A 10,160-nucleotide genomic window follows, 5' to 3' on the forward strand; every position below is an offset into this window, starting at 1 on the left:
GTATGCCAAAAAATAAGATATTTAATATATTTATGAGTGATGTCGTAATTCTTTATAACTTTGACTTGATTTGTCAGTTTAATATTACAAGTTTAAAGATAACACTAATTAAGAACTTAACCTTGATTCTTAATAATTTATTTTATTCAAGCATACAAGAAAATATGGTTAGATTGCCTCAATGATGCCAATTTTTTTTTTAGAGAATAATTGGAGAGCGAGCGAGAGAATAATTATATTATTTGATTATTGTCAATATATACCATTTGCTTGAATAATCAAACACACACAATAAATAATAAATACATTTTAAAATAACTATATGGGTAATTCTTGAATAATTTTTTAGGCTTTTGAAAAAACTAATACCGATCGTTGTATATCTACCGTTGATAGAAAACTTAAACTGAATTTTTTTAGACACTAAACGACGTTTTTTGCAATTATGATTCCTTTGAATGCTTGGGGGTTCCCCCGGACAAAATTCCGATCCGTCTCGCCCCCATTTTCGAATTGTGGTTATACGCGCAAATCCGACTTTTCTAGCCAAAGTTATGGTTGTTTAAAGTAAAAAAAATGATGCTTATATGCAAAAACACCGATAACGCACCCATGCTTTATGCCCGGCTTAACGACGGCAGAAGTGCATCGATGTTTCATTGCCAAAACATCGATGACGCACCCATGCTCTTTAAACGACTATAACTTTAAAATACATTTACTATTTATTGTGTGTGTTTGTTTATTTTATTAATGGATTACAGTTTCATTTATTATTTAAAGATCATTGAAATTATCTATGATTGTTCAATATATGTCATTTACACAGTAATTATTATTATTTTTTTCAAAATTCAAAACTGTCTCCTCTTAGATTTCACAATCTTGTTCTAAACTTTTTTGTTGATGTTTTCCATGAATTATGGTTATATTTTTGATTCAAAAATCATCGAAAATATGAATTATGGTTATATTTATGATTCAAAAATCATCGAAAGCATCTTGTTTGGAATAAAAAAAATAATGGTTATATTTATGTAGTTGAAGGTAACTGAGGCAATCTAACCATATTTTCTTGTGTATATATTAATAAAATAAATTATTAAGAATCAAGGCCAAGTCCTTAATTGGAGTTATCTTTAGACTTGTGATATCCAACTGACAAATTAAGTCAAAGTTATAAAGAGTTACGACATCACTCATAAATATATCAAATGTCTTATTTTTTGGCATACACCATAGACAAGAAAACTAAAACTAGAGTGGGAAAAATGACATGGCAGAGCCGGCACGGAACGGCACGACACGTGTTACTGTTCCATGCCATGACTCGCGTGTCCTGTATCGTGATCATTCACGTGTCGTGACCAACTTTTAGAAAATTTGGTACGGCACGGCACGTCACGCGAAAGATCCGATCATGGCACGGCACGAAATCACGCTAGTCACGTGTAACTAGCAACGTTAGGTCTTAATCAAATGGTGAGAATAAACTAACTTAAATTATGAAAAAATAGTTAAAAGTGAGAAACGTGACCAGTTACGTTCGGACACGACACACGAATAGTCACGGCGTGACTCGCGTGCCGTGACCACCCATAGACATTTTGGTCACAGCACGACATGGCACGAGTTACTGTTCACTTGGTCACGGCACGAGATCAAAGTCACGACATGTTAATCACGGCACGACACGTTTTTCTACTCTAACTAAAACTCCACAAAATTATTTAAATGAAAATATTAAGATCTTTAGAAAAAAAAGGCTTGACTACCCCCCACAGGGGCGGTCGGATGGTCAGAGTGGGCCGGCTCTATAAAGGACGATTGGGTAGTTTTGAAAAAAAAAATCGAGGACATATTCGTTAAAATCTTTTTTTAGGATGTTAATAAAAAAAATCAGCAATTTCTTTTTCAATTTCGTTCTAAATTTTTTTTTATTCCTTAGGCCGTCTCTCTTGCACTGTATTTAAGCCATTTTCCTTTTTCCTTTCGTTTTCCTTTTTCATGTTTTTCTTCACTTTTCCCTTTTAGGACTAAATTATTTTGATTCAAGTTTATATTTATTTGAAAGATTTGTCTTTGTAAATCTTGATCTCCACATATAACTAATTGAGGTTAAAATTGTTGATTTTGGAGCCCTCGACTTATTCATTTGACTAGATTTGTAAAACATACATAAATTGCATTTTACATTTTTTCTTTTTGAGACATTGTGCAGGTTCATGACAACTGAAGACTTAATAAATACATATCGAGGATGAATTAATGAACTGCAATATAACATCGAGATATAGTCATGAAGCACAAGATATTGGATAACAAAAGTATTAACTCAAGATTAAGGATAATTAATATGTAAAATTGGTAAAATAAGCTTGAGACTGATCTAAGTGAGGCCTATCATTGCAACGGAATAAATAAATCCTCAGCTGAGTCTATGACGGATAAGCAATCCAAAGAATTACCGTTGGCATAACCATTGCAACGGTCATGGACCGTTGTCAACAGTATCCACCGTTGCACTCCAAATTATTTAGATTACTATACCATTGTAACGGTTCCCTGTATTGTTGCAACAGTCAGCACCACTTACTTCTTTTTTATTAGCTCTCTATAAATAGAAGTTATACTAAGGTTTAGAGAATAACTCTCGTCGCCCCTAACTTTAATATTTCGTATTTACAGATCTAGAGAAAACCATTATTGCTTGTGCACTTGAACTTCAATACTTATAATCAATCTCAAACTCATTCAATCAATTCAACAACTCCTAGAGTGATCATGCGTGATCAAATCAATTGCTACTTCAAGCATTGTGCTCACCTTGCAATCCTTGAATCCTCGCAAATTAGATTGTCTTCCTTCGAGCCTTTAGTGCTTGTGTTCGAACCGTGTGACTTTTCAGAAAATTGTAAGAGCTCATCGGTTCTACCTTGTAATCATTTCTCATTGGGTAAAGAAAGGCGCGTCATCTAGAAGGTTGCGAGCCCCAGAGACGTAGGCATTAGTGCCGAACTCCGTAAACAACTCTCGTGTCAAATGTCTCTAAACTCTACTATTTATTTTATATTATATTTTAGGACAAAGTTATTCTAGTTTTCGTCAAGACTAACTCATAGACACGCTAGAATTTTATTACTTAGATGAAAATCTTAAAAGGCCCTATCCCCCCTCCTCCTCTAAGTACCTTTGGGATCAACAAACATAACTAGGAATTTGCACAATAATAGAGAAATGTGAAAGAAGAATTACAAAACTCATTCTCGGTAAGGTTTGATTTTTTAGTTACATTAATAAGGTTTGAAAATAATGGATATGCTAATGACAAATTTATGTGACAGTCTGATAACAGTAAAAACCTTTATTAGAACTTAAATTTAGAATGATAGATATAATTTAAAAATAAAAAATTGAAAAGCTTAATTAATTACATGAAGCTTAATATAGAATATATGATAAAATGCACCGAAATTATATTGTTTTAATTTTAATGAATTTTGACATCAGTTATGAAGGTTAAGATAAAAAAAAATTGAGTAATTGTGGATGATTCCATAAAAATAATAGTTTCTCTCTCCTTCCCTCGTTGACTAATCAACATATCGCGTTTCGTGGGTAGATAAACCATCACTTTCTTTAATTGTTAGGAAAAGGCCTCAGCCCTGCTTCACAAACCCAAAAGTGTACACAGATACTTTTTTATATAGAAAAGGGTTTATTGGTATTCTACAAATGTCGGAAAATGTACACTGAGACTACCGATACTTTTTACAATAAAGTGAATAGATAAATTGTAAGATAGATCATAGATAGCCAATTATGAATTATCCATCACTCGTAGTAACGGAGAGGAAATTAATAACGACTCCACTTTGTGGCCTCGTTAAGGCAGCGATTAGCGAGCTCGGATTTCCTAAAGTTATTCAATTTATGAGTTTAGATCCGGACCGTCAATTCGAATCGTATCAATTGGCTGGCTGCAAATGAGCTGCACAGAACACCATATTCTGTATAGCAACAAAAGACTTGGCTACGCCTTCTTAATCTCAATCTTCTTTTTATGTATTAATTATCACGGGAAAATTACATCCTCCTCCTCCTTGTTAATTATATTATAAATTTTCTCTATAAAATTAGTCAATTGAATGCATTTTATTGATTTAGTCCCTGTAATGTTCCAGGATATTACAAACTTACTTTCTTGGTAGAAACTTGCAAAAAGAAAGTTATTTTCTCATGATATTAATTGCATTGAACAGTAGTGGAGTCGTGCCTAATTTTGAATGTATATAAAGTCAAAATTAGAGTTACTACGGATCCGGATTCCGGACTCCAGTTTAATTAACTTGGTAACAACTGACAGCGGGGCCGGGTAGGCAACTACCTGAGAGCTGAGAGCTGAGAGCTGAGAGCTGAGAGCAGTGTCACAACTACTACACATCCCTCCCACGGACCCACCCCTTTTAACTCGAAGACTTTGACCCAAAGGCAAGGCAAGGCACGGAAAGGAACTAATTAGATTGGAGAACACCAAAATCAAGCAATCCCCATCCCCAATTCCCCATTGTGAGAGTAGATAGAGAACCAAACCTCTCTCTCTCTCTCTCTCTCTCTCTCTCTCTCCCCTCCCTCCCTCTTCATTGTTACTCGGTAGATCTACGATTCCAAAAGAGAAGGCATGATGGAGGGTGCGGCACCTTCTCCCGACCAACCTTCCTCCACTCCGGTCGGTCACTTTTCCAACTCAATTTTAATTTACTTTCAACTCAATTAATGCTTTTATTTAACTCTTAAATCTTAATATGCTAATATGCTAATATGCTAATATGCTAATGCCTCTTCTCTTCTCTCATCTGATCTGATTTCTTTGACCTCCACCTCCACCTCCACCTCCCAATCCACTTCGTTCAGTCCTTACAATCCTTACAAAATGCATCTCTATCTGTCTGTTACGGTGGTTTTACCTCTTCATCCATTTAGCCTTCTTTTTCCTCTTCTTTCTACTCCTATTCCAAACCGTTGACTTTCAACTGCCACCCTATTTCACATTCTAAAATTCGGATTTAAACCTATCAAGGTGGGATCCATTTAGTTTAAAACAAACATGTGCCCTAATTTATATGATCTAAAATTAGATCTAAATCATACAAATTGTATATATAGTTTTTTAATTTCCACTTTTCTAACAATGAAAAATTGCATACAAAAGAAAAGGACGTCTCACCTCACCTACATTAATTCACTTACTAAAATAATTTCACAAAAAGACTTTTACAAATGACACTTGAAAAATCACGTAATTTATCAAATAACCAAAAGAACTACATGAAAGGAAAAAAATATATATATAGATAACGAGTGGATTTTTATTTATCAGAAAACTGTAAATTATCATATTTTAACCACAAGTTATTTTGAGAAAATTATAAGTGCATTTTCACCTTTGCTGTCTTTCTTTATGTCTGTTCTGTTCTCTACTAGATCTGGCATAACTTTGCACGCATATTTCAAATATGGAGTTCTACCTTCATTATACCTTCTTTCTTTCTTTTTTTTCGGAAAAACTTCACTACAATTTTGCATGGTGTTGTGCAATTTGATGATAAATATTTTCTCCTCACTTGATTAGAGTGACTAAATCAGTAGCCTAATACCATGTCAAAACATTTCTAATGACAATTTAATACAAATCAAAGCACCTGCTTGTACTCTTTATTTTCCATTAAGATTGTTTAAATGGAGACTATATAATCAATGTAGGTGGTAGCACCAGGCAAAGGGTTCACAAAGACATGCAAAGGTGGTGTGGTAGTATTGATCGGTGGTTATGCATTGCTCCAGCTCATTCCTGGTTCAGTTAACTACCTAGCCATTATTCCTGCCAAGTACTAACCCCTGCCCCTCTTGTTCAAAATGGTTAGTTTAAATATGTAGTTTTACTGATTTGAAGATTTTTTGGTCCAAATTTGACAGGACAATACCATTTGTCTGGACGCTGTTCACTGCCGGTTACATTGAGCAAGTTCTTCCTGGGGTAGGCAACACAACTCTGCCCAGCTACTCTTGCATTTTCAAAATTTTGCTTGATTAGAATTTTGTTTTCTTGATTTCTATATTATTTTTTTATTTCTTGGCTTAGGCAATAGGGAGTTCGCTGGGGCTTCTTTTCTGTGGAAAGGATATAGAGCCAGTGTGGGGCCGCAAGGAGTTACTCAAATTCATCATCCTTGTCAATTTTATCACCTCTATCTTAGCCTTTGTTATTGCCGTCGCTCTTTACTACATCACCGGCAAAGAGAGCTTCCTGTAAGTAGACCTGCTTGTGCTTTACAAATACCATAAAACTGGTACTGTATATGTATTGATAACCTGCTTATAATATGAGTCCTAAATAACTTGTACTTCTGTTTTCTGACAGTACGACACCATTGTCGGGCTTCCATGGGGTGCTTGCTGGATTCCTTGTGGCATTGAAACAGATCTTACCAAACCTAGAGCTGCCCATGTGTTTCTTCTGGAAAATCAAAGCCAAAGTATTCATTTCTCTTCATCTTAGTGAATTTTCATATGTAGCTACTCAATTGTTTTGGTTTAGTAATTATCAAATATTCTTGGAGTTTGCAGTGGATGCCGCTATTTGTGATTGTATTCTCAACAGTCATGGCATTCATAGTAGTAGAATCAGTTAACTTCTTACCTACTCTAGTGGCTGGGACGTATGTGGGCTGGTTATACTTACGGTACTTCCAAAAGAACCCCTTGACCGGCCTCAAGGGTGATGCTAGTGATGATTTCTCCTTCCCCAGCTTCTTCCCAGACTTCATGCGGTACTTAATCTAAATCTTAACTTTATAATATGGTTGGCCAACTGGATTGTAGTCTGATGAGCAGGTTAATTGGGATGAAAGATTTCAGTTATGGTTCACTGCTAAACTTGACAGTGTGCAAATGTACCAGATCCACAAATTTTATAATGTTGCGACACATTAGTCCAAGTAAGCCGTTGCTTGTTCAGTTAAGCAGTATGGAATTTTGCAATCAGGCAAAATTAATGTTCCAGTTGCCTTACGTCCAAGAGTGCAATTGGATGCCACTTAACTTATACTGATATAACTTGCAGTTGACAATGGTCCACACTCATAAGCAGTTAACCACCAGTTCCTGCTTGACAGCTTAAGTTTGGTATTTGTCATGTGTTATGCGAGTACAGAGGCCTATATGACACATACGAGCTCGTTGAGGCTGCTGCACATGCATTGATTCTTTCCTTCCATAATTATGTTGATTATTCTTTTTGTAAAATATGGTTCTATTGCTCATCTATTTTCATTTTTCCCAATAAATATGTCAGACCAGTTACAGAGCCGGTTGCGAATGTATTTGACAAGCTATGCTGCGCAAGATCTAGGGCTAGTCATCAGGCTCTACCTGTTTCTGACCCTTCAAAGGCTTCCAGGAGAAGGTAGTTCCTTTTCTTCTGTTCACTTTTAATTACTAAAATTGTTTAAGAAGTTTTTAGTTGGGCTTCCAGAGAACAAGCAGTCTAGAAGTCTTAGTTAATCATGTGCTTTCAGCTGAGATTGGGGATTACAAAATGCTAATAGTTGGTACTCTTTTTAGGCAAGTATGTTGGGTTTCTGTTGCCAAGTATATTGGCTCCTGAGTAGTAAGATTGTATCATATAGGCTTTTATTTCTGTTTTTCTTCTTCTTTACAATAAAAACACCAGAGTACTTATTATATTGTGAAAGACTTCTTTCACATGTGCGACTATGACACTGAGTAAATTTTGTTATTTTGAGGCAACAGTCGACTGTTAAATCAGGATGCAGCTCAATTAATACTGTCTGGTCATTTGAAACTTGAAGCTAGTGTTGTTCAAAGTTCTTAGGCATGGTTCTACCTGTCAGCCTAACCTGACAACTGGGTTTTATTTGGTATAAACCGGAAATTGTTGGTGTCTCACCTGCAAAGTGAAAGAAGTTGGCCTTATTTGCAAAGTTAAAAGATATTGGTATGTTTGCAACTACAAAAATCATATTAGAATACCTAATTCTCAAGATATATTGTTTATGCTGTTTGACTTGATGTGCAGGGAAAGAGGTGAGAAGGCACTAGAGCAGAGGTTAGGCGAGAATGCAGCAGCTACAGGAGGGGCCATAGAAGTCACATCTCGTGGTGAGGATGATAGTCATGATACCGATGCTTAAGAGCCCAGATTATATTTCTGAGATGTTCTCATTGACTTAGCAAGATTTATTTTTATTCAGTTCCGGTTTCTATTTGGGAATTATGGCTGTGGCCAATCTGTTGAGAAGGGTTATTTGTTGATCTCTATGTGACTTCTTTTGTTTTTTTATATATTTTCATTACTTTAATCTTTAAAGAAGGTTTAAAGGATACATATTGAATTATGTTGTTGAGAATAATTAATGTCAGCTCTAGTAGATTTCTGTCAGTCAGTGCATATTAGCGCAAAGATAAGCAACTTTTTGTTTTAATTTTATCCAAGTGCGTGTGCATACGTGGGTTGGTTGGTTTTGATTTTAGAATTTAGATATATAATGTGCATGTCTTGATATTTCAACTAAGTCCACCAATCCATCGGTGATTTTTGACTTGAGCTTCCTAAGTTGAAAGGAAAACAGTGCTCTGCATCTTCATTTGTTATCTTGGTTTCTGAGAGAACATTTATTTATTTGGACCTGGTGCCATCCTGGTAGAAGTAAATTATAATTATAAATTATGGGTGAGGTTAGCTTAGGACTGAGATGGATATCATATCATATATATATATATATATATATAGTGCACTGTTCCTTACAAGCTGATGCAAACTAGTCGAGATGAGGATATATAGAAGCTAAGGCTGCTTGCTCTGAAATCAGGTGGCAGACATGCATCTCTTGACAACTGAGACCAGTTGTGCTCCTCCGTATGTCGTCGAAAATGCAATATGCAAATAATTAGTTTCAAACCTTCAAAACCTTTTTGAATATATGTTTGAAAGACCTTGCTTACTAGTTTTATGAAGCGGGTCATCATGAGATACCCAAACCCATCTCTGCCGTTTATAGCTTTCTTTTTTTAATGAAGTTTTATCAAAGGAATTCAATCCGACTAGATACCAACGTTCTTTTACTTCTATAAACTCATTCCTTTAATAAAATTTCACAAATACAAATAGACCAAGTTCGAAAATAAAGTTAAATACTTGAATTTGTAATTGATAGATGCGCAGTAAAAACAATAAACAAACAGATGGTCTTTGAAAAATCAATGGGCTTAAAAAAAGGCCCACCATCATGAGAAACCCAAATTCTCTGAATAACCAAGTACAACTTAAGAAGGCCAATCTCGAGATACCCAAATTCCCTCATGTTGGTTTTTCCAAGGATGAGATTCGTTGGGATGTTAATTAGTTTCCTGAGGTAATCCTAACCCTGAGGCGTCATGCATCAGAATTAAGAATATCATATATCTATCTATCTACCATGGCCACAACTGGCACAATGTTGACAAGGTGACCAGACTTGAACTGTGATAACAACAATCAAAGCATATGCTATTATTGTTGAAATTAATGGTTGTAGTCTTCTGTAACGACCTTAGCTCACTCTAGACAGATTATGGTCAAATTGAAACGAAGAGGTAAACTAATTTTATTCAATTTAAGTAAAATGAATACAGTGGAAGCGTAAGAACAAACTAAGAATTCTCAAATTTAGATATCAGTTCATAATCCTAATCCATAGGTTAATTCTATATATATAGGCGAAGCTCCTCTAATTGAAATCAATCAAATCCGTTAATTGAATATCTCAATTGGATCTCCGCCTTTCAACTCAGCATCTGTGTGGAGAGGGATGCCCAAGTGTCTTCATGTCCTTCTCAACTGCCTTCGTTACATCTTCTATGTTTATTAACGAAACGATCTTCTCCAATTCTGCTATTATGGGCCCCGCTTCCATAGGTTGAACGGTTGACTTCCCATTAATAAAATTGGGCCCCTCGTGCAGTGTCCCTATCCTTTTGATTTCCCTGCCTGTTTCTTCTTCTGCTCTGACCGCGTTGCCCCAGCTCTGTCATTCTCCTTTGCATGATCTGATCGATTGAATCAGTCCCAAATTGGCATCAGCTTCAGTTCCTGACATTCC

At 35.6% G+C, this 10,160-nt stretch overlaps 1 protein-coding gene across 1 annotated transcript; it reads left to right on the top strand.

The window, feature by feature from the left end:
* Positions 1 to 4,417: 4,417 nt before the first annotated feature.
* On the top strand, positions 4,418 to 8,470 carry LOC144561894 (rhomboid-like protein 19). Its single transcript, XM_078310999.1, has 8 exons — positions 4,418 to 4,729; positions 5,764 to 5,888; positions 5,977 to 6,037; positions 6,143 to 6,309; positions 6,422 to 6,536; positions 6,628 to 6,830; positions 7,355 to 7,465; positions 8,099 to 8,470. Exons 1-8 carry the CDS (start codon positions 4,682 to 4,684, stop codon positions 8,211 to 8,213), a joined length of 945 nt encoding a protein of 314 aa, XP_078167125.1. The 5' UTR covers positions 4,418 to 4,681; the 3' UTR covers positions 8,214 to 8,470.
* The last annotated feature ends 1,690 nt before the right edge of the window (positions 8,471 to 10,160 follow it).

This window comes from Carex rostrata, chromosome 11, assembly GCF_964058835.1.
Source record: "Carex rostrata chromosome 11, lpCarRost1.2, whole genome shotgun sequence".
Classification (NCBI taxonomy): domain Eukaryota; kingdom Viridiplantae; phylum Streptophyta; class Magnoliopsida; order Poales; family Cyperaceae; genus Carex; species Carex rostrata.